At 45.5% G+C, this 24,051-nt stretch overlaps 2 protein-coding genes and 1 pseudogene across 12 annotated transcripts in view; 1 reads left to right on the top strand and 2 right to left on the bottom strand.

Annotated features, from left to right (window-relative positions):
- The window catches only part of Tmem176b (transmembrane protein 176B), a 79,501-nt gene extending 56,170 nt beyond the window's left edge, over positions 1-23,331 (top strand). Inside the window, exons 2-9 of one of the 6 annotated variants that reach the window (XM_087207800.1) lie at positions 11,329-11,516; positions 14,936-15,003; positions 17,592-17,800; positions 21,108-21,218; positions 21,575-21,631; positions 21,870-22,097; positions 22,476-22,595; positions 22,976-23,331. In XM_087207800.1, coding sequence (XP_087063926.1) covers positions 17,597-17,800; positions 21,108-21,218; positions 21,575-21,631; positions 21,870-22,097; positions 22,476-22,595; positions 22,976-23,068 — 813 coding nt within the window. In that variant the 5' untranslated portion in view covers positions 11,329-11,516; positions 14,936-15,003; positions 17,592-17,596 and the 3' untranslated portion in view covers positions 23,069-23,331. Of the gene's footprint in view, positions 1-11,328; positions 11,517-14,833; positions 15,004-15,114; positions 15,652-17,591; positions 17,801-21,107; positions 21,219-21,574; positions 21,632-21,869; positions 22,098-22,475; positions 22,596-22,975 lie in introns of those variants that run through there. The other 5 variants (XM_087207799.1, XM_021240835.2, XM_004860407.3 and 2 more) reach the window with 5 other exon arrangements.
- Positions 1,497-5,290, bottom strand: LOC101723418 (ras-specific guanine nucleotide-releasing factor 2 pseudogene; annotated as a pseudogene).
- Tmem176a (transmembrane protein 176A) lies at positions 10,486-14,642 on the bottom strand. 6 transcript variants are annotated; one of them, XM_004860409.4, is made up of 7 exons: positions 14,456-14,642; positions 13,843-14,077; positions 13,309-13,419; positions 12,101-12,157; positions 11,733-11,954; positions 11,112-11,222; positions 10,486-10,805 (listed from the first exon to the last, which is right to left on the bottom strand). In XM_004860409.4, the coding sequence occupies exons 2-7, from the start codon at positions 14,044-14,046 to the stop codon at positions 10,710-10,712; spliced, it is 801 nt and encodes a 266-aa protein (XP_004860466.2). In that variant the 5' UTR covers positions 14,047-14,077; positions 14,456-14,642; the 3' UTR covers positions 10,486-10,709. The 6 variants fall into 6 exon arrangements, with proteins under 6 accessions (XP_004860466.2, XP_087063928.1, XP_012933501.1 ...); XM_087207802.1 differs by having other exon boundaries at positions 10,486-10,780; positions 14,456-14,641; XM_013078047.3 differs by having other exon boundaries at positions 13,843-14,056; positions 14,456-14,597.
- Positions 23,332-24,051: the final 720 nt, after the last annotated feature.

Genomic DNA, 24,051 nt, shown 5'->3' with positions numbered 1-24,051 from the left:
ATCTCATTTGTCAATTTTTTTCTTTTATACATGTTTTGTGTATCCTAGGAAATTCTTGCCTACCCTAAATTCATGAACATTTTCCCTTATAATTTCTTCTTAAAGTTTTATAGTTTTAGTCTTTCATATTTAAGTTCATAGATCCTTTCAAGTTATTTTTATGTATGGAAATAAAGGGTTGAGGTTCATTTTTTATATATGGACACCAGGTGTTCTAGTACCATTTGCTGAAAACACTAGCTTTTCCTCTGCTCTTGAATTGAGTTTATGTTCTATAAAATGTTAATGTTAAATAATCTTTCAAAACTCGGTGGACCACATATGTGTAGTTCTATTTCTAGATTCTCTGTTTTATTCCATTGATCTATATGTCTTTCCTTATGCCAACACTGCTTTGATTACTGCAGCTTTAGAGGAAGTCTTAAAATTAGGTAATAAATGTCTTCCAACACTGTTTTTTTTTCTTTTTACTTTTCTAGGTCCTTTGTACTCCTACATAACTTTTAAATTTCATATTCTTCATTTATAGCAATTATACATAAACCTGAATTTTTATGTATACCTTGTGTTTTCTAATCCTGCTAAATTCAAATACAAGTTCTAGGGGCTTCTAGAGATTTCTTAGTATTTTCTCTGTAGATGATCATTTCATCTACATATAAAGATTTTACTTCTCCCTTGCCAACTGTATACTAATTGCTTCTTTCTATTGCCAGACTATTTTGGTTTGGGCCTGTGTTCCAAAGTTTAATGGACAGATGAAGAGTAGGCATATCTGCCCTTGTTCCCCACCTCAGAGAGAAAGCATTGTATCTTTTCCATTCATATAAGGTGTTTTTGCTGGAAGTATGGAGTATGTGTCTTTAATCTGTTGAGAAGGTTCTGTTCTACTTTTAGTCTTCTGATAGCTTTTACCATGAATGGCCGCAGAATTTAGTCCAATACTTTTTCTCCAACTACTGACAGGATCATATGGCTTTTTCCTTTCCTCTGTTAAAATGATGACTTTTGAGGGTGGATCTTCCAATGCTGAACCAACACTGCCATCCCTATAATAAAACCACTTTCTACATACTGCCAGATCTGACTTCTACTAGTTTGTTTTGTCAAACAAATTTTTATCTATGTTTGTACTTTTTTCTTCTATTATCTTTATCCAGTTTTAGAATTAGCACAATGCTGATTTCCTAAAATGAGGGGAGAAGTGTTCCTTTTTTTTCCTGCTTTAAATGTTTGATATAATTTATCAGTTAAAATGTATATGAGCCTGTTGTTGTCATCATATAGGAAGGTTTTCAAGCTAGGAATATGCTTTCTTTAATAGGTGCTATTCAAATTTTATATTTCCTCCAGAGTCAGTTTCATTAATTTGTCTTCCAAGGTACTTCTTAGAAGTTGTCAAATTTATTCCAAGAAAGATTTTTGTTATATGCTTTCTATATCCTTTTAAATTCTGTAAAATCTGTGGTAATGTAGTCTAAATCTTGATATGGTAATTTAAAAAAAGGAAAATTGATATTGTATAATTGGAAGAAAAGGCCTAAAGGAGTAGAGGAAGTGGGAGGGGTAGTAGAAAGGAAAGAAGGGAAAAGAAAAAATATGAGAAAAGGAAAAAAAATGGAAACAAAGTCTTTGCTAATAGGGAAGGGTGGAGGGGGTGAAGGGAGGGCAAGGGAAGTGGAAAAAAATAAGAACCAAGATACTTATGTAATGGTACAAGATCCCAATGATGTATGTAACTGTATTTTATACCTAAAATGTACCAATAAACTTAATGGAAAAAAATTAAGTCTAGAAGTCTTTTGGTGGAGGTTTTTGGGTCTTCTATGTAGAGTATCATATCATCAGCAAATAACGACAGTTTAACTTCTTCCTTTCCTATCTTTATTGCTTTTCTTTCTTTCTTTTGTCTAATTGCAGTGGCTAATGTTTCCAAAACTCTATTGAACAGAAGTGGTGATAGTGGACATCCTTGTCTTGTTCCTGATTTTAGCGTGAAGGTTTTCCATTTTTGACCATTTAGTATGATGTTGGCTGTTGGTTTTTCATAGATAGCCTTTATCAAGTTGAGATAAAGACCATCTATTCCAATTTTCTGCAGGATTTTTATCATGAATGGGTGTTGAATTTTGTCGAATGCTTTTTCTGCATCTATTGAGATGATCATATGGTTTTTGTCCTTAACTCTATCAATATGGTGTATTACATTTATTGATTTACGTATGTAAACCATCCTCGTATCCCTGGGATAAATCTGACTTGGTCAGAGTGTATGATCTTCTTGATGACCCTCTGTATTCTGTTTGCCAGTATCTTATTAAGGATTTTTGGATCTGTGTTCATTATGGAGGTTGGCCTGCAGTTCTCTTTTTTGGTTGGGTCTTTCCCTGGTTTTAGAATCAAAGTAACACTTGCTTCCAGGAATGAATTTGGGAGTATTGCTTCCCTTTCAATTTCATTGAAAAGTTTAAAGAGCAGTGGGAATAGTTCTTCTCTAAATGTCTTGTAGACTGCAACAGTGAAGCCATCAGGACCTGGGCTTTTCTTTGTTGGTAAATTTTTAATTACATTTTCAATTTCACTGATCATAATTGGGGTGTTTAGATTTTTTTTTTAAACAACACAACCAATGTTTGTAGCAAGCCTATGTGTAATCAGGAAAGAGTTCCACAGTACTTTGGGTAGGGAAGAAATCAAGTCAAGCAGGGTGCAGAGGTGGGTTTTAGCTGTATATTCTCACAGAGCAGGAAACCCCTTCTTGCCATAGCACTTTGTGGCCTCTGTCTTTTACAGTTTTGTCAGTGAGGTGGTGTGCAACTTCTGCAAATCCTGCAGCTGTCTCTGAGGAAGTAGTTTCTTGGGTCACCAGTCTCAGAAAGAGGTCCCCTCCCATGCCCCAAGAGACCCATTGGCTGGAATCCGCTATTGCTTTTAAGGAAATGCTACCAACAAACGCACTTGGGTTTCACCATTTCTTTCCTGTCCTGTTGTGAGGTCACACCACTCCTCCCACATGATGATTCACCATGAATGTGCTACACACAGACACTGCTCATGTGCTGGCCCGAGGGAGGTCACCTGTGACCACAGGAAATGGAAGCAGTTAAATCCTAGGAGACCATGGGTGTGTCTCGGCCAGTAAAGTGCCATCAGGTCTGCTCTGTGGGTCCTTGTCCCCAAGTTCTCACAGAACATAGACAGAGGGAAACCTACCTTCTCGTACAGCATCTCCCCTCTTACACTCTCTCACATAAAGTGCACCATCTGCTGTACCTACCCCAATCTTTGCCCCTTCCCACCCAAGGCTGAAGTGCCCATCTCTGAGCCACACAGCTGGGTTTCATTCTGGCTGCAGACAGAATTCAGTCTGGTTCCATCTTTGGTGGACAGAGGGGCCTGGCTTCATCTTCCCATTCCCCAGGCACGGTGTGATGCACAGCATGCACATTCCATCTGTCTCACTGTCCACGGTAGCAATGCTGAGATCTCAGGGATAGGCCAGGTTTTCAAGCAGAGAGTCGAGGTTCAATCTTTAGTGAGAGCCCATAGAGTGTATCTTCATCAATGATGAGGCCTTTATCAAGCAAGTACTGTGTGACCTTTGGCTAATGGTCTATGCGGTAGGAGGTCTGCTGGAACTGGCGTATCTCTTGGATGATGTGTGCTATCATTCTCCTTTTGGAGAAGTTGACAAGGCCTTCTTCAGTGAAGTTTGGTGTTCCCTCTTCAATAAATGCCAGGTCTGTCAAGTACATCCCAAGATAGGGAACCGCTGGGGGGTTACAATTTTTAAGGGTTTCTCTGAGATTTTTAAATCTTCCTTCAGATGAAACAGTCTTCTGAAGTTTGTCCATCACAGCTTTTGTCTGCTTGGACACTTTGGCCCAGGGTTTCTTCAGCCTATAGATGGCACTTCCGTTTAAGGCTGAGGTGATCTCCAGCACGCCACTGTAGCTGTGTAGGCATCGGCAAATGTCTGCCACCGCCACCCACTTCTCAATGGAACTGGCGCGGGAGCCGACGTTGGCGTGGTTCATGATCTGAGGCCACCAGGTCACTCGTGTCGTTGAAGCGCTGGCTGGTTTTCATAATGTAGGGCACCCTCTCGCTCTCGTCCAGCTCCATCCATCCCTGCCCAAGGAACTCTTCATAGGGGATGCTTCTGAAAACGACACGGTCCAGCAATGTGATCTGCTCGGCCAGCTCCATGGCTGACAAGGTCTCGAAGCACTCGGCCTTTGAAGTCAGTCGTCTGAATTACGTCCTCTACCTTCACGTGGATGTCGTCCTGATCCTCCTGGGACAGCACCCTCAGGCTCTTCGCCGTGGCCTTCCTCTCCCAGGGAAGCAGGTCTGGGTCTCACAGAACTTCTTCTAGCAGATTTAGCACATTCATCTTTAGTTCATTGTTGAGTTCACAATCCTGCGCATGCTTTGAGACCCAGGGGCGGAGGACTTCAGGACCAGATTGGTGGCTGTCCTGCGTATGACGAACTCTTTGTCACGCGTTCTCTCCATGCTGTTGAATTCTGGGGGACTCCCGTGTCCTGCTGCGGCTGTGGCAATTGCAAAAGCAGGCGCTGGTGACACGGAGCAGTGGGTGCCATCTGCTGTCTGTCCTCCAGGCTGGCGGTAGCGGAGGTGCCGGGACGTCGAGGGGACCGGTAGGGAGACAGCTCCGAGGTGTCCGCCGCCGGCTGCTCTCCGTGGCTGCTTGCTCCGCTGGTGTGGACTCCAGGGCGGCTGCGGGGGGGCGCGGCGGGGCTGTGCGTGGCGGGCAGGCCGCTGGCCGAGGAGGACTCGCTCGGTCCAGGGCGCCCGTCCTGGAGCTCGCGGGCGACCTGAGGGTCAGCTTCCTGGTCCGTGAGGGCGAGGAGGTCCTGGGCAGGGCCGGCGGCGGCGATGAGAACTTGCGGCACAGGCGTGGGGACTTCGCGTCTGTCAGGTGCTCGCCCCTGCTCTTCTGGTCGGTGGCCAAGAACAGCTTCAGGGACCTGAGAAGAACCGCAGAGGCTCACTGGCAGCAGCCCGGACACCGACGCCCCAGACGCCAGCAGAGGCCGGGCTCGGACGGCCGAGGCCACAGGGGGCGCACGCGTGCCGGAGCCTGCGGATCCCGGGCTAAGTGCGCGCGCACGTGCGAAGCAGCGGGGCCGCTCGCGCCTGACGCCAGCCCGGGCCCAGAAGCGACCAGAACCGAAGATCTGCAGGGCCCGGTCTGGGCGACTCCAGGAAGTCCCAGCGACTTCACAGGGTGCCCCGCACCCCTCCCGCTGATTCTCCTGTACATCCGGGTGCAGAAAGCACAGTTTGCAAACTACCGCTGCAGAAGGAGGAGGAGGGGGAGGAAGAGGAGGGAGAGGAAGAGGAAGAGGGGGTGGCGAGGAAGGGAGGTGGAGGAGGAGAGCAGGGTGGGAAGGTCGGGAATTTTTATATCGTCTTTGTTCAGTTTAGGTAATTCATACTTATCTAGGGATCTGTCCATTTCTTCTGTGTTTTCCATTTTATTAGAGTACAGATTCTCGAAGTAGGTATTGATGAGCCTCTGGATTTCTGCCGGATCCGTTGTAACTTCACCTTTTTCATTCCTAATTTCATGGATTTGAGCCTTCTCTTTCCTTTTTTTGAAAAGATTAGCTAAGGGTTTATCAATTTTATTTATTCTTTTGAAAAACCAACTCTTAAAACTAGACCCCTATCTTTCACCATGCACTAAACTAAAATCCAAGTGGATTAAAGATCTAGATATTAAAACAGAAACACTAAACTTGCTGGAAGATAAGTTAGGTAAAACTCTCCAGAACATTGGCATAGGAAAAAACTTTATGAACAAATCCTCAGTAGCAAGGGAACTAGCACAAAGGATCAACAACTGGGATCTCATCTTATTAAAAAGCTTCTGCACTGCAAGAGAAACCACCGGCAGAGGTAACGGACAACCTACAATGTGGGAAAAAAATTTTACCAGCTGTTCCTCAGACAAAGGTCTGCTATCTAGAATATATAAAGAACTCAAAAAATCAGACCCCCCAAATATAAAGATCCAATTCAAAAATGAGCATCTGAAATGAACAGACATTTCTCAGACAAAGATGTAAAAGCAACAAACAAATATATGAAAAAATGTTCAACATCACCAGTCATTCGAGAGATGCAGATGGAAACAACACTGAGATTCCATCTCATCCCACAAAGAATGGCTGCTATCAAGAAATCAACCAATAACAAATGTTGGCGGAGTTGTGGGGAGAAAGGAACCCTTCTCCATTGTTGATGGGGGTGTAGACTGGTGCAACCACTGTGGAAATCAGTATGGAGATACCTCAAAGAACTAGGACTAGAGGTCCCACTTGACCCAGCTTTTCCCCTGCTGTGTAACTTTCCAAAAGAATTAAAAGAATCATACGACAGTGATATATGTGCACCCATGTTTATATCAGCACAGTTTGTAATAGCAAAAGCTTGGAAACAGCCCAAGTGCCCATCAACTGGAGACTGGATAAGGACGATGTGGTTTTTTAAAAATAAAATGGAGTACTACTCAATCATAAAGAATGAGAAACTAGAGACATTTATAGCTAAGTGGATGCACATTGAGGCCATATTCTTAAGTGAAATAAATAGGACACACATGTGTAAATACTGAATAGTTTCTCTGGTGTGAAAAACTAAAAGTGTAAATAAGGATCAAAATGTATAATTGATAATGTGTAATAGGGAGAAAAGGTCTAAAAGAGTAGGGGAAGTGGGAGGGGTAGGGGAAAGGAAAGAAGGGAAAAGAAAAAATATGAAAAAAGGAAAAAAGTGGAAACAAAGTCTTTGTAAATAGGGAAGGGTGGAGGGGGTGAAGGGAGAGCAGGGGAATGGGGAAAAAATAAGAACCAAGATACATCATGTAAAGGTACCAGATCTCAATGATGAACGTAACCATATTGTATACCTAAAATGTACCAATAAACTTAATGGAAAAAAATAAAATGGGCCACAAAGCCTCATGTGTTTGGAAGGTGATTGGGTTATGAGGGTGGTATAGCTGGATTGGTGTTGGGAGGCAGGGTATGGTTGGAGAAAACAGGTCATTGGAGACATTGTCTGGAAGGGTTTATCTCCCTTCTCAGCTCCTTCTTTGACTGACTGTGTTTCCTGGCTGCCATGGTGGTGCAGGTTTTCCTCCAAATTGTCAGTGTGCTATGCCATCATACCTTTGAGCCAGCTAACTATAGATTGAAACGTGAGCCAAAATAAACTCTCCTCCTTTCTCCTTGAAGTTTTGAATGGCAGATATTTTGTCCCAGAGATGAAAAAATGACTAAGATACTCTGTATATGCCGTTTGCTAAAGTGTTCAAGTCCTCTGTTCATTAAAAAAAGCTGAGTTGTATGTTTTCTTTCTATTGAATTTTGAGTGTTCTTCATACATTCTGAATACAAGTCTTTTAGCAGATATATGGTTTGCAAATATTTTTGCCTAGCATGTACTCATCTTGTACTTGTACACAATCTTTTGCCAGCCAAAAGTTATTAATTATGAGGAAGTGAAATTTATTAATTTTTTTCTTTTGTGAACCATGTTTTTAGTGTCACATCTAGGAACTATTTGGGTAACCATAGGTCATGAAGATATTCCTCTGTGTTTTGTTCTACAAGTTTTATAGATATATATTTTATATTTTTAATATTTAGATCAATTTTAGATATTTTTATATTTAGATCAATTATGCCTTCTGTGTTAGTAGTAGTTGAATTTTTATATAGAGTTGTTAATGATATCTTCTTAGTATCCTTTTAATGTCTATAGGGCTTGTGATATCCCCTATTTCATTCTGTTGGTAGTGATATGTGCTGTCCCTCTTTGCTTTGTCACTATTGCTGTGAGTTTACCAATTTTGACTTTTCAAACATGCTGGCTATTAGCTTTGTTGATTTCTCTTATTTTTTTCCAATTTCTAGCTTTGTTTCATTGAGATAGGATCTTGCTGTATTCCCTAGGCTGGTCTCAAACTCTGGTCTCAAGCAATCTTTTTGTCTCTGCCTCCCAAGTAGCTGGAACTAGAGGCATGTATAAATACATCTGGCTCCATTGTCTATTTAATCTAGTTCTCTTCTTCAGTATTTGCTTTGTTTTTCCTGGTTGCTTTGGGCTCATTTTGCTCTCCTTTTTATATTTTCAGAGATGAAATTTGAGATAATTGATTTGAGAGCTTTCTTCTTCTTTTATACCAGCATTTAATACAGTGTACCCTTGACTTACAAACTCAATTTGTTCACAAGGGCTGGTTGTAACTCAAGTTAATTGTAAGTAAAAAAAATTTTTCCCATAAGAAATAATGAAAATATCCACAATGTGTTCTGAACCTCCCCAAACATCCCTTATTTAACCTTTTCATAATAAAAAAGGGTTGCACAATGTGTGTAATTTACCAGAAACACACCAATAATTTTCCTAGTGTATTCACCAAAAAGTTATAAAATGTGCCTACTTTTCCAGAAACAACAATTTCATACTGAACTCACCATTCAAGTTGACATTTTTGGCCTGCAGGATGGGAGGATGAAATGGAGGGTGGTTATTGTTTGGAAGGAGAGTCCCCTTCCATAAGAATAGGAATCTGGCTCTCTGGTGTCTTTTCTTGGTGTCTTTCTCCTTGAGAGAGTCTGTAGCCTACTAGGATCTGCTTCTGGCTCACTAGGTCTCAACCACTTCAGAACTAAAAAAAGGTCTAAGGTTGTCTGTTCCTGTCTTTTCTTTAACACTGCTCTGTAGTATGACATGACATTGTCATTAAGCAAGTGAATGCAATGATTGGCTTTTTCTCTGTCTGGGTGTGTCTTCTCTACAAATGTTTGTAGCTCTGTATATTTTTTAGGATTTCCTTTATTTCTGAAGAGTTTTGCTGCACTAATTGTTGATACTCCCTCCTCTTCAGAAAGCTCCTCTGCTGCCACTCTCTGTTGCTCAGCCAGAAGTAGCTGAAGTTCCTCCATAGACAGTCCCTCTGAGTGTTCTTCCATTAACATCTGAGTGTTTCTCAACATCACCACTGTCCATCTGCAAGCCTATGGACTCTGCTATATGACAGTGTCATCAACCACAAGGTTGACTGAAGGCTCACGTTCCTCTACACAGCCTTCAAAGTCTCTCTCCTGTATAATTGTATGCCGAACTTTCTTCCAGGCAGATCTCAGTGTCCTTAGAAAGACATTGGCCAAGGATTTCTCAATTAACCCCATACAGGAAAGATCAGCATTCAGGTTGTAACTCAAGATTTTGGTTGTAAGTTACAAGTAAAAGTCTAGTTGTAACCCAAGTTGTTTGTATATGAGGCTGGTCATAACTCGAGAGTCCAGTGTACTATAAATTTCCTTGTAAGCACTTCTTTAGTTTTATCCCTCAAATTTGCCAGACAAAATTTTCATTTTTGTTGTATTAAAATTTTTTTCTGATTTTCTTGAGACTTCTTTGATCCATGAATTATTTAGGTGTATATTGTTTAACTTCCAAGTGTTTGAAAAACTTTCCCATCATCTTTCTGTTTATTGATTTCTATATTGATTTCATTATAGTTAGAAAATATACTCTGTATGAATTCAATTTTAAATTTGTCAAGATTTGTTTTATGACCCCGGATGTGATCTGTTTTGGTGAATGTTCAACAAGTGTTGAAAAGAATGTGATTTTGTGGTTGTTGAGTGTATTATAAACAATTAGATCTAGTTATTGATGGGGTGGCTCAATTCTTCTGTGTTCTTGTTAATTTCTGAGTACTTATTCTATGTATTGCTGAGAGCGGAGTCCTGAAGTGTCTTCTACTATAATCATGGATTTCATGATTTTTTCTTTCAGTTCGATGCATCTTTGCTTCATATATTTTGAAGTTCTGTTGTTAGGGGCACATATATTTAGGATTGTTGCATCTTAGTAAATCAAATTTTTAATCACTATGTAATGACTCTGTTCATCTCTGGTTTTTTTCTTTGACTTGAAATCCACTTTGGGTGGTATGAATATATTCTTTCTCTCTCTCTCATACTTTAAAAAAAATATTGTTGTTTTTACTGGGAATTGAACTCGGGCCTTCACATGGAGCTACATCCCTAGCCCACTTTTACTGTGAAATGGAATCTTACTAAGTTGCCCAGCCTGGGCTTGAACTTGTGATCCCATGATTTCTAAAGTGATTGTATCTTGGTGTTTTGTTGTCTACTTCTTAATATTACCAAACAGTCAAAATGAAAACCTACGCATTCACTTTCTTAAATCTGATGGGTAGAGAGCAGGGCTGAGTCCCACCCCTTTTGTAATTTGTACCCAGACTTTGGACCTGGAGCCTCAGACCAGCTTCAGAGGGGGTCTGGTTTCAGGGCCAGCAACTCCAGATCCAGGTAGGAGTTTGAAGGTATGGGGGGGCATTTTAGGTCTGCTGTTGGTTCATGATCCACTGCTTCCCCAGCCAGACAAATTCCCTGGAATAATGAAGCAAAAACCTGAGACCAGTCACATAAACATTTATTGGGGAATCACTGCATAAGAGGGGACATGAAGAATGGTGAAAGTGAGCAAGAGATAAGCAAGAGCTGCTGTGATGGCCGAATGGTGCAAGGCAGTGGCTATGGTTCTTAGGGAAGAACAGCTGTGGCCACTGGGAATCTCTTGTCCCAATCTGGTTCTTCAAGGAGGCAGATGCAGGGCCGTACAGAGCAGAAGGAGTATCAGATATGAATGCTTAGCAGAAGCAGGGCTAGAGCTCCTTTGCTTCCAGCAGCTTCTTCTGGTCTCTTTTCTAAGAGGGGCAGGGGAAGACAACCCTGAATGGGAGACAAAGGGCAGATTTTCTCCTCCAGAGCAGCTTAGTAGCCAGATGCAACACCAGCTACATGACACCTGATACAAAGATCCCTAAAGCCTAGCACAGATGTGGATTCTCCTGGTTTCCTGGAGACTTTGGCTGGGGCCCCTTGGTTGGGAACCGGGGCTCTCTGGGCTTGGGTAGAAAGACAGGCAAGAGGCTACTTGGAACTCCTGGAATGGGCCCCATTTTCCTCCTGAAGCATCTGTTCTCCATTCCTGTCTCCTCTGAACAACCTTGCTGCCCCAAACACACAAGTACTCACCTCTTTAATGGAAAATCTTTTCCAGCAGTACAGACACAGAGGGACTAGAGATGCCAGAAGCAGCAGGACCCAAACACCCAAGAGCATGGACTGAAGGCTTACAGACAGGTTCTGGGGACAAAGAGGCAAAGCCATGGGCACCAGAGCAATGGTCACTTTCAGGCCCTTTCCCATGCTTTTCACTGACATGGAAATTTGTCTGCCCTTCATCCCCAAGGTGGTGACTTCTGGAGGGGGATTGCTGTGTCCAGTATGCAGAATGCAGCACCCTGTGCTCATCTGCAGAGATGGATTGGGTTGTGACATGATTCCTTAATGGCTTCCTAGACCAGAGAGGATCAAAGCAGGACATGCACTTAACACCTTGGTGCCACTTTGCACACTTGAAGTCTTGGCTCATTCACAGTGAGTATTTCAGCGTTTGTCTTTCCCACTGGTCTCTAACACCTCAGCTGCAGGAGCTGTTTCTGCCATGGTCAGAACTACATCTTTAGTGACAGTTTAGTGACAGTCACCACGCTGGGTGAGCACTAGGGGCACCTGTTTTAATGGACAGCTTTCCTCTTATCTGTTCTGGCTTCTCTCCCACCATTTACCCCACCCTTTCCCCTGTCCACTGACCTTCAGCATGTTCACCTGGGAGATGCACAGGCGTTGCCTCTCAGGTTTGGGACTCAGGGTGCTGGGGGGCGTGACGTGCCAGTTGCTCGAGGAGGCCTCACAGATGTAATCACTGCTCATAGTCCAACTGTTGTGGTACTCAGAGAAGTTACCAGCCCCAATTACGATGGCAGCAATGGCCGTGCAGAAAGCTGCCAGTGTGAGAAGGGTCCTCAGCAGGGCCTGGAGGGGAGAAGGCATGGGGAGACCTTAGTGACTCAGTCTTTTCTAGAGCCCAGACTTGGGCAAAGAGGGCGATACCTGGTGCAAGCCATGCACGACCCTCAGGCCTGAGCCTGGTTGCTTCCTCTTGCCTGCTCAGAACTCACCCAGCAGATCCCACCCTGTTTCTCATAAACAAAGGCAGCAGCTCCAGCCAGCACAGCCTGGAGAGAGACAGGGACGGGGCAGGGTTAGCACAGGAACCTCAAGTCCCCTCTAATCCCCTGTGACAGCTGCCAGCCACACAGTGACCCTCCCCAGTGCACTCCGGGTGTGTCCTGGGTTTGTGCTAAGCTGTGTTGTTTGTGGTGAAATAACTGTGGGGAGTGCTGAGCCTGGGTCAAACTCCTGAAGTTGCCGGATGCTGTTTTAGTGACACCTGGAAGTGCTTGTGGGGGCCGGGGATTTAGCTCCGTGGAGCTGTGCCTGCCTCACAAGTGCAAGGTCCAGAGTTTGATCCCTGGTACCAAAAAAAAAAATTGCTTGTGGTCGAGCTGGGTATGAGCCCTCTCTCCCTTCATCAAAACCTTTTAAAGCAACATTGGGTGCTTCATGTAAGTTGAGGGTTTGGGGAGGCAGGGGTGGATCTTGTGAAAATCCCAGCTTGCTGGAGAAGCTCTCAATGCAAGATAAGTCTTTGGGCAGCCTCAGGTCCAAGTATCCTAACAGCTCCATGGCCCTCTAGCTGGGCTTGAAGAACAGGAAGTCTGGGATACCCCAGGGAGAAATTGATTGAAATCCTGTTTGGCTGATCCATAACTAATCTGTGTGTCTCTGTCAGTGGATGGACTAGGAGGGTTCCGTTTGTATCTTCTTTCAATCCATGTGGGTGTGTTTAGCTGCTCTGAGATTGTGGGTGTGTCTGAGGTTCCCCAGTCCCACCATGAGCAGGTAGTCATGTACTCATCTGCACTCATCTCTAGTCCCACGGATTGTGCAGAGGACAAGGGGAGAACTGGGAGGTGACACTTCCTCTCTGGCACATTGTCCTCCCCCCCACCCCAGGGCAGTGTCTGGAGGTGAGTGGGTCTTCAGATCCTTGGTGGTGACTGCTGTTGACCGTGGGGAATGGTAGCCAGCCTGGGGTGAGGGGAGCCCCAGGCAGGAGACGAGAGCTGACCCTGTGACTTTGGACTTGCCACCATCCTTGGGTGTTTTCTCATCTCTACAAGCGAAGATGTGGCCTCCATCACTAGTGCCTCTTTGGCTGCTAACATTCTGTAGCACCACTCTGATGGTTGTGATGTCCAGGCAATACTGAGAGCAGCGTCCCTGTCCCTCTGACAGGAGGCTGACTGCCAACTGCCACACTCACCACAGGCCCGGTCCAGATGGCAGCTCCTGAGGAGCACAGTCTGTAGCACATGAGGATGTAGAGGAATCCTCCCAGGACTCCGCTCAGGAGCCCCAGCACGATCTGTACCACCTGAAAGATGCAGGAGCTAAGAACCAGCCTGGATGCCAGAGCTCAGAGGAAGCTCCCTGCCCCCTGGAGTCTTAGGGTGGCTTTGAGAACCTGCTGCAGTCTGGGTATACTGGTTAGGAGAAAGGAAGAGAAAGAGAGAGAGAGAGAGAGAGAGAGAGAGAGAGAGAGAGAGAGAGAGAGAGAGAGAGAGAGAAAGAGAGAGAGAAAGCTTTTTTGGCCCTTTAGCCCAGAGGCTGCCCTTCTTCAGCAGGCACTGAGAAGGCAGCAAAGACCAATTTCTAATAAGAAGATAACACTGAGTCACTGTTCTATTTGGAGAGGCTTGTGGAGCGTATGTGGCCTGCAAGACGAGAAGCCTCTCATGGCCTGACATAAGGAATGAGGTGTCCCTCCCTGGTCCCATGAGGCAAGCAGCCCCCTCACCCAAGAAGCCACCAGCAGTCGGCTGCTGCCCAGGGTCTGGGTGGTGGCACTGGTGGCTGTGGCTGTGGCTGGGATCCGTAGCAGGGAGCATCCGGTCAGCAGGAGCTGGGCCAGCGCTGACTCCTCGTGGATGTGCACATTGATGTGGGTAGGCTGTGGGGCCTCAGAGGCCACCTTGCTGCTGTCAGCAGTCCCCGCGTCCATGGGTGTCTGTCTGAGGGAGGGCAAGGGAGGACTAGGGAGGTGAGGTGGACACAAGTTCATCAGAGTTGGGGATACAGGGGCTGTGGGACTCAGAGACACAGCATCTGCTCCTGGTTCCAGAGCTGCTCCCTTTGAAGGGTGCAGGGCTGCCTGTCCCCGATAGGGCTCCCTTATCAGCCCAGGTCTGCTTTGTGCCCCTCTTGGTCCTCTCAGGCCCTAGTGTCTGGGTTGAGCAGTGCCCACACGCATCCCCTCTCCACCCTCACCACTGATCCCAACCTCTCTTGTCTCCTCTCCAGAGCCCTGTGACCCCAGAACCTGACTCCCTCCCACAGCCCCCTGGCTGCCTATAGAGCTTCTGTTGGCAGCTATGAGGGGCAAGGAGGTTCCTGGGAAGGGGCTGCCTCACCTGCTCTTCAGGGAGGGCCAGAGGAGTGAGGAGAACCTGGCAGAGAGAGAGCAGCCTGGCTAGAAGAGGAAGCTGAGAGGCAGAAGGAAGGGAGGTTGATGAATGACCAGACTTTCACTCTCCTCATAAAACAGCTGGGACACAGGGGTTCCTCTAGGGCTTTACAGCCATAGGGGAGCCCTGGGTCCTGGGGAACTGGAGAGAGGAAGGAGGAGGTTGGACTGTGGGGGTGTCAGGCATACAATCGACTGGCCAGGGCTTTCCTAACAAGTGTGGGTCTGTGCTGTCAGTGCATGTTGCCTGAGTGGATGTGAGTGAGTATGTGTGAGTGTGCACACACACACTCATGAGCTGGCCTGACCGTCTGCTCACCATGGAACCCCCTAGAGAGGCCCCTTCGTCCTAGCTGTCTGCTGGGAAATGCTGAGGCCCAGCCGCACCTCTTCTCACCATCCCTTCTCCCTGCTCTCCTCCCTTCAGGCTGCCAGCACTTGGCTCCAAGTCAGCTCCTCTCAGTCCTGCTCTGCTCTGGCTCCCGAGGACAGCAGGTGAGGCAGAGCCCCAGCACCCAGGAGGCCCTTTCCCTGGTGTCTCTGAGCGTGGACCCCAGTCTCTAAGCCTATGCCCTTCTGGGTACGGGATGCCCCTCTTCCTCCATTTTGCTCTCCTGTAAGACTCTAGTGAAGGAGGAATGGGCTGGATAGAGGATGCGACTGTAGAAGGAAGGTTGGGGTTCGGAGGAGGCTTAGCCTGGCTTCCCTAGCCTCCACTCTGGGTGGGGATGGATGGGGCTCCTCTGGGACAGAGCCCTGAGGTAGCATGGCTGTGGCTTGGGCCGACAGGAGCCCTCTTTCTCCAGCTCCAGCCCTGGGAGGAGGAACAAAGCAGTGTGAGGACAGCAGGCCTGAGCCTGCCAGCTGGAATAGAGTGGAGGCAGGGAAGGACTGCCCTTGGTTTCAGGCCCTGCCCTTGGGAGCCACAGGGCTGGAGTGGAGGAAGGGAAGTGTTGTGGCCAAAGGGGTCTGGGGGAGCTGGGGCCCAAAGTACACCCCTGGAAGACCCTACCTTTCAGATGGCTCCTGGGCCCCCCAGGGAAGATTGGGAATTTGGGCCTGGTGCCCCTTCACTGGGCCCATTGAGTCTGAATCTCCTGCAGACTTGTCAAAAACCTGACCTTCGAACTCAAAGGAGGCCAGGTATGTGAAAGAGCTAGATTGCTCTGAAAGGTAGGCAGAGGGCAAAGGGGAGATGCTATTAGAACGGTTATTAATATTGGATTTCAACAGTGATAGTTAGGCAGGATGCACATTAGAATTGTCCCTGCAGTATGTCTGTTGGAGCCGGGTAAATTGATTCTCAAGTGTACATGGAGAAGTAATCTACTAAAAATGGCCATAGCAATTTTGAAAAAAAACACAAGGGAGTCAAGAAGCAGCCCAGTTAGATATTAAATTCAACACTAACCAAAATCGTAGTACTGGTGCATCACTCCTCACAGACATACCAATGGGCTGAATACAAAGACTAGAGTAGACTTGAATTCCTGTGGGAGCTTTCTGTTTGCTCAGGAGAGCATTTAAATCAGTGAAAGAAGACATCCGTCACAAATGGAAGTGACCTTGCAGAAATTCGCTCTCTGAACAACTACAGCAACTTGGATCCATATCTTCTGGATTACGACAGGAATTCCAGAGGATCAATATTAAAAATGAAAACAGAAAGCCTGAAACCATGTAGAAGAAAACAAGGGTGAATTGTTATAATCTTGAAGTGGTGAAGTCCTTTTAGAGTGGGAAATAAAATCTTTCTAGCGTAAACAAGAGAAAACTTTTCTAAACCTAAACTATACTTCTTAAAATAAAAACTGCAAACATGCAAGCAAAGTCAAAATATAAATCACAGTTGTAAAGAAATATTCAGAACTCATGTCATAGATGGTAATTTTTTGACTATATGAAGCACTTCTATGAAGAACAAAATAAAACAGGAAAGACATAGGATATGAAAGAAGAGCTTGAAAAAGAAAATAGAAATAAAAATGGCTTTTAACATGTGAAAAGATGATTGACTTCACTCATAGTGAGAGAACTCCGGATTGAAACTATGCTGAACTAGTTACAGCAGGCAGATCAATAGTTACCTATGGCCAGTTGGGGGATTCACAGTGATGAGCCCTTTGGCAAATATTCTGTATCTTGATTGTAACTGTAGTTGCATAAAGGTATACATTTGTCAAAACTTACTGAGATAAGCATTTAAAATGGAGCATCGTATTGCCTAAAATTGCCTAAATTCGCTAAATGGGGATCAATTAAATAAATTATGATAGATTTGTGTACTGGGAAAAATGCAGTTACACACATGAATAAAGAAGCTTTTCACGGACTGATGCTGGGTTAATTCTTGGAACAAGTGTTTCTGTGACCATAGCATTGTGCAGAGCAGCACGTGTGGTGTGCTGCCATTTGAGGGGAAAGGTGGGTAAGAAGCAATCTTGAGTATGCAGAAGTGTCATTAGGAGGATATGTAAGAAATTGATGGTATCAGTGTCCCTTAATATCTTCTGAACTTTTTTTACTAGTGAGAGAATTATGTCCAATATATATACAGAGTTCACCAGAAAATGTATCCATACTTCAGCAGTTCACCATACTAATAAATGTCTGGAAGCTCATGGCCACCACTTTGAGCATCTCTTGTAATTGTAGAGGCCAAAAGTAACTTGCATTAATCTCGTGATGTCTCAATAAATTTAGTATTAAAGTATTAATGCAAGTTTTTCTTTTCTTGATGTATGTATTTTTTTGGCAGACAGGAGGAATGTGTGTGTGTGTATATATATGTATGTATATATTCATTAAAATAACTCAGATTCCTTTCTTCGTCCCACTTTGGACCCTAGACAGACTGTATCACATCATTCTGGGAAGGCATCCAAGAACTCATGAGGTGAAAAGCTCTAGATGGAATCTGGATTTGCATTATGAATTAGGGTCATTGTGCCATGGATGTCTGCACTGGGAAGACCCCTTGGACCACGCCAAGGAGACTGTCTCCCCCCTCAGCCCTGTGGTACTCCTTCTCACCTTACCTGCTTCCCAGACTTCATTAACTCTGTCCATCTTCTCCCCTGCAGGCAGGATGACCCAAAACATGGTGACTGTGAACAGAGTCAGTGTGGCCTCTCTGCCGCCCCAGCCCACGCACATCAACATCCACATCCACCGGGAGTCAGCTCTGACACAGCTGCTGAAGGCAGTGGGATCCCTGAAGCAGTTGCTTTCTCACCCTCGGGACTCTGGGCCTTCCAAGGCCAGGACAAGCAATGAGCAGCTGGCTCTAGGGGTAAGAGTGGGCTGGTGGTGGTTGGGGGGCAGTTAATGAGGTGACACAGAGAGCAGAACCCTTCTCTTCTTTTCTTCTTTATTTTTTTTATAGCAAAACATTTATGGTACATTTTAGACACACATAATGGTAACACTCATTATAGGGGATATATCGCACCTGTACATGATGCATCCCGCCTCTTTTTTTCCCATTCCCCCTTCACTCAAGCCCCCCTCCCCTCCCAATATACAAAAGCTTTGTTTCCATTTTTTCCATCTATTTTCACTTTTTTATTATCCCTTCCTTCCTTTCTCCCTCCCCCTTTCCCTGTTCCTCTTCCCATTTGAACAGTTTTTTCCCATTTCCCAATATCTATTATATATATTTAGTCCTTATTTCTACTTTCAGCTTCTCACACCAGAGAAACGATGTGGTATTTAAACATGTGTGTCTGATTTATTTCACTTAAGAGTATGGTCTCAAGGTTCATTTAGCTAGAAATGTCTCAAGCTCATCCTTCTTTATGGCAGAGTAGTACTCCATTGTAGAAAAAACCCTACATCTTCTTTATCCATTTGTCAGTTGATGGGCACTTGGGCTGTTTCCAAGATTTAGCTATTGCAAACTGTGCCGCTATAAACATGGGTGTGCATATATCACTGTGGTATGATGCTTTTCATTCTTTTGGGAAGATACCAAGAAAGGGAATAGCTGGGTCAAATGGAGCCTCTAGTTTTAGTGGGGGTTTTTTGGTACTGGGGATCGAACTCAGAATCTTGTGCTTGTGAGGCAGGCACAGCTCCACTGAGCTAAATCCCCAGCCCTGGGATCTCATCTTATGAAAAAGCATTTGTACAGCAAGAAAAACCACCAACAGAGTGAAGAGACAACCCATAGCATGGGAAAAATTTTTGCCAGCTATTCCTCAGAATATATAAAGAACTGAAAAAAAATCAGAACCCTCAAATTTAAAGACCTAATTCAAAAATGAGCATCTGAAATGAACAGACATTTCTCAGATGAAGAAGCAGAAACAACAAATAAATATATGAAAAAATGTTCAACATCACTGTCATTTGAGAGATCAAATTAAAACAACTCTGAGATTCCGTCTCCCTCCAGAAAGAGTGGCTGCTATCAAGAAATCACCCAATAACAAATGCTCGAGGGGCTGTGGGGAAAAGGAACCCTTCTTTTCATTTAAAAGAAATGTAAAATCATTTGATCTTTATTAGCACATGTTTACATTACATAATGATCACATTCATCACGGGGAGCCAGTGCAAGCACATAACACATTTTAATTCTTTTTATGGCCTCTTCCCTTTCTCTTCCACCTCCATCCCTCCATCACTTGGTCTCCTTCCCATTTGCAAAACATCGATCTCCCTGTTTCTTATAGTCATCTATTTTGCTCTTTAATTTATTTATACTCTGGGTTTCTCAAATAAGAGAAATCACATGGTATCGAAGCTCATGTATCTGACTTATTTCACTTAACATTATGTTCTCAAAGTACTTCAGTTTTCCTACATATCGCCTTCTTCAATAGGATGCATAAAGGAAAGTGGGTGGAGTCTCCGCAAGGATTGACATCATATTTGGGGAAAAATTTTGGAACTTTGCCTGCAGAACTTGGATGGAAAGGAATGATCAACCTCTTTGGTGCAGAGGGTACAGTGCCTGGCAAACACGGGGGAGCAGGAGGAAGAATCTCTGTTAGTTAAAAGGTCCAAAGGTATAGGGGTGATGGGAAGGAAGGGGAAAGGAAAGAAGGGAAAGGAAAAATTATGAGAAAAGAAAAAAAATGGAAATGAAGTCTATGTAAATAGGGAAGGGTGGAGGAGGTGAAGGGCGCACAGGGAATGGGGAAAAAAGAAGAACCAAGATGCATCATGTACAGGTACAAGATCCCAATGATAAAGGTAAAAGTACTGTATACCTAAAATGTACCAATAAAAGAACTTAGGAATAATTTTAAAAAAAGGTTTGGCTGAGCCCATGGAGACCGAGGCTGTGGTGCAAGGCAATGTGCTAGGCCCTGCTGGTCAGACCACCCTGAAAAGCGTTCCATTTCCATCCGAAATGGTAACACAGAATGAGCAGAATCCAGGGTAGATCAGGTGATACAAAGAAGCAAGAATCGCACCTGACATGCTGGTAGGCAGAAGCTGGTGTTTGAGACGGACCCTGGTGAAGGAGCGGATTTAGGCAGACAGTGGTTGGGGATGAAAGAAAAGCAACTGCAGGTCACAGAAGTGGCAGGAGAGAAGGGAAAGAGGCTGGAGAGCATCAGGCAAGTTTGTGACAGTACGGAGTAAAGAGAGTTCAGCTCAGGGCCGAGTAAGGAAGCCTTGGAGGAGTCTGTCCCGAGTCAGCGTCTGTGGCAGAAGGGCATGGGTTCCAAGCAGGCAGCTGGGCTCCGGCTGCCTCAGAGCTGGAGGTGTCCAGATGGGAAATGTGAAAGGTCTGCGCGTGTGTTGACAGAGCTGAAGTGGTAAGGGAAAGCAGGAGTCAAAATCCTTTGTTTATGACATCTCCATGACTTGGAAGTGAACGGGTTTGGAGTATGAGAGAAGAGATAAACCCAATAACAGTAGAGGTTTGGAGTGTGGATGACCAGGAGATTGGAGCCCTGGGAGATGGGAAAGGGGACTTAACAATGACGAATCTCAGATGATATCCAGGAGCCTATGTGAGGAGAGTTTTCCAGGAGGCAGACACTGAGTCAAAGTTAGGGGTGCAAATGGTTTATCAAGGGGCAACACATGTGAGATGAAAAAAAAGGGGGCAGGATAGGGCTGGGGGTCCCTGACAGACTGTCCATTACCACAGTTCCACAATAGGAGGCTGTGACCCTTGAGCCACAGCCTTGCTCAGTCAGTGGCTTGGGGACCATCACGTCTTTTCTCAGCTGAAAGACGAGGGGGAGCCTTTGCTGGAAAGGGGGGGGGTGCCAATGGCACATTGTCGTGTCCATTACAGAGCCCTCAGAATTATCTATTTGAACCTGAAGAGATATATCAGAGTCAGAAGCTGAGGGTAGACGGAGGATTGGCACAAAATGACGAGATTCCTAAGGGAAGGTGAGGAGAAAAAAATGGGAACTCTCTGGTGGGATCATCATAAATTATTTCTTTTAGGAAAAAATAACAAAGGATAAACAGCCAGGTGTGTAAGAGGGATAAAGGGAGAACCAGGCCAGCGCAGCTCAGTGGATAGTAAGGAAACAGAGCCTTCTGGAATCAGAGCTGCAGGAAGGTGAGGGCAGGGGAAGAGCCAAAGAGGTAGGAGCTGGGCTATTGATTTTCATCCTATCTCGAAGGTGACGCAGATACTGCTGGGGGTTGTAAGCTGTGCTCTTGGAGTGAGTCTCTACTTTGGGCCCAGGACTGAGCTGCGAGTCTTGGGCTGTGCCTTCTGGGCAGGGTCTGTGGTGAGTAAGGAATGGGCTGGGAGCTCAGTGGGAGGCAGGTGGTAATGGGCAAGCAAAAAGTTCCTTTGGTTGTAGGTAGATGCTTGGGAGGGGGCACCAAAATCCCAGAGTCCACATGCTCCCTATTCCATGAGGTAGCCACCCTGGGCCTGGGCCAAACCCTATCCTGTCTATTTCTTCTTTCACAAGGTTCCAGAGGATGGGGCAGTATGACTGGAGTTCTGTCCATACGTGAAGTTTCTTTGCTAGTCTCTTGAGTCCTACTTCCATTTGGCTCATATAGGAGCTATGGCTAGAAGGGTGATGGGAGATCAATTAGGAGAGCAAATCACTTTTTTGGTGAATTCTCTTTCCAGGCAATTGCAGCAGGAGCTGGGGCCATTGTCCATGAGAAACACAGGGGCAAACTTTCAGTGAGTCTTGGGCATCCTCTCTCCCTGACCTTGTCTTTCAAATCCCTCCTGTATCTAGTTTTTCCACTCAATCTTCTGTCTTCTACTCTTTAGTTCCCAATATCTTCAGATCTTTCCTGGAGGGTTGTGAGGGTTTTCAGCAACAGGAGCTGGGAAAGAAGAGACAGATTTGAGGGCGGCACCCACATGGCTCTGCCACTGAGGAATGGAACCTGCATCTTGAATCTCTCTCTTCTAGGGCTGTGTGTCAGGGCTGCTCACCCTGGCTGGCATTGCTGCCACTGTGGCTGCCATTGTTTTCTGTGTGAGGACCTTAATCTGGCAAACAGATGACTTAAACTATAAGAAGTTCAACTCCGTGTGTGATAGGCTAGTCCCTGTCACCACAACCACTAATTACAGATGGAGGAATAACAACTCAGACTGGAGGACAGAGAATTGTAGAACATTGATGAAAATGACCCTGGTGAGAAAGAAAAGTCCAGTCTTCCTGGGACCCCTCATATCCCTTTTCTTCCAAGGAATTGGGGCACTGGAGGGCAGAGGTGTCGGGTCCTTGCGCTTGCCCTAGCTCTTTGTTTAGGACATTTTAACTTAAAAACAGCAGGCATTTCTCAGATTACAATAGCTTCTCCATGTGGCTCAGGATTCTGTTGGCGTGGCCACAAGGTGGGAGGGGCATCATGAGCATTTGAACAGGTAAGAATGGGAAGCTGCCAGGCCAGACAGGGCTGCCCTGCCCCAGGCATAGTATCACTTTATGGCCCAAAGTAGGCACGCGCAGCATGAGCAGACTCGGAGGAGCTGACTCCTGACTGTGTCTTTTCTCCTCCTTTATCTCCAGCACCTCTTCCTGGGATTCTGTATCCTGCTCACAGTTGTCTGTATTCTGAATGTCATCGTGTCTTTGGCTTCCCTGGGACTGCATCTTCGAAGCATGCGTGGCCGAAGCTCTGAGTTCCTAGTGAGTTGTCAGGGAGGTGTGTGGGAGAGCGTGGGTCTGGGCAGGAAAAAAGTGTGAGAATAGGGAGGAGCCCTGGAGCCAGGAGCTTCTCAGAAGTCAGGCCGGGCTGCTCTCAGGGATGCTGGCGATGTGGCTCCATGACGTGGCCTGCCCTGGGTCTCACCACGGCTTCCTTTCCTCTAATTCCCTGCTCTCTCCTTCACGCTGACTGAGACACTTGTCTAAGTCCCCTTTCCCTGTCACCTTGCCTTTTTTCCCTGGAGCTCTATTTCCATCATCTTTCCCTTTCCCTCCTTCTTTCCTCTCCTGGTTTCGGGTTCTGGGAAGCAAACTCTTCTCTCATTCTTTCTCTCCCATTGGTGCCCCTCCTCTTTTTTCAGGATGAGAAAGAGTCAAACCAGAAGCTTCTGAGGGTGAATCCAGTGACCCCTTCCACCTCCAAGGAGGAGACCCTGACTGTCATCAACCTGTGAGCGGCCGAAGACCCTGCCTAGGTTCCTGCGTGTTCCTGTCAAAGCAGCCCAGGGCCCATGGGGATGACAGAACTGTCCCCAGGCCCTCTCCTGGCCCCATGCCTCACACTTGCCTCTGCCACAGCCACTATCCATTCCTTCTCCTTCTTCTCTTCCTGCTTCCTCTCCCACCATTCCTCTCCAGTGCCCTCTGTTCCAGGAAGAGATATTGTCACATTTTCCCCAATGCTGATTAAAGAGAAAAAAAAACCCAGGAAAAATAATTTCTCTCAGGAAGATGGACTCTCCCTTTATTTACACAAGTCTTGTGCTGGGAATGGCCTTCCCTTGTGTGATATGTGTGGTTCCTGATCTTCTAGAGTCCGGAGTCCACAAACGGTCAGTCAGGAAAACTTGAGCTCCAAACTACCAGCAGTCCCCATCCCCAACCCGAGGAAAGAAGTTAGAGGTGCAAAGAAATTTAGAACAACTGAACCTCAATATTTATTTCACTCCAGCAATGGAGGAATGGAAGCCCCTCATTCTCTGCTAAAGAAATTAATGCAAATGTAGTTGAGCCCAGAAGCAAAGTTGAGCTGAGATACATAATGTGTGAAGAGATTGTGTTCATCAGCTTTCCATCACTATAACAAATGCCTGATGTAATCAACTTATAAAAAGAAAACCTGTATGATTTGAGAAGTTTCAGTCCATGGTTTGGTGACCTCATTGCTTTTGGTCCCATGGTGAGGAAACACATTATGGTGGAAGCAGGTGATGGAACAAAACCTCTTACTTCATCACCAGGGAGGGTGAAAAAAGGGGGAAGAGGAAGTGGCCAGTATGCCACTGTCCCCTAAGAACCTCTCATCAGGTGCCACCTTCAGGTTCCACTGCTTATTGACTATTATAAAAGAATTAGGTCCCTTAAGCTCAGGGGTCTGCTCCTAGAACCTTGCCCAGTGCACATATAGGAGTCACTGCAGTGTATTCTGTGTTGCCCT

This window comes from Heterocephalus glaber, unplaced genomic scaffold (genome assembly GCF_053883595.1).
Source record: "Heterocephalus glaber isolate CG9 unplaced genomic scaffold, H.glaber_assembly_v1.0 deba00000818, whole genome shotgun sequence".
Lineage (NCBI taxonomy): Eukaryota > Metazoa > Chordata > Mammalia > Rodentia > Bathyergidae > Heterocephalus > Heterocephalus glaber.
This window is presented reverse-complemented; position numbering and strand designations above follow the sequence as displayed.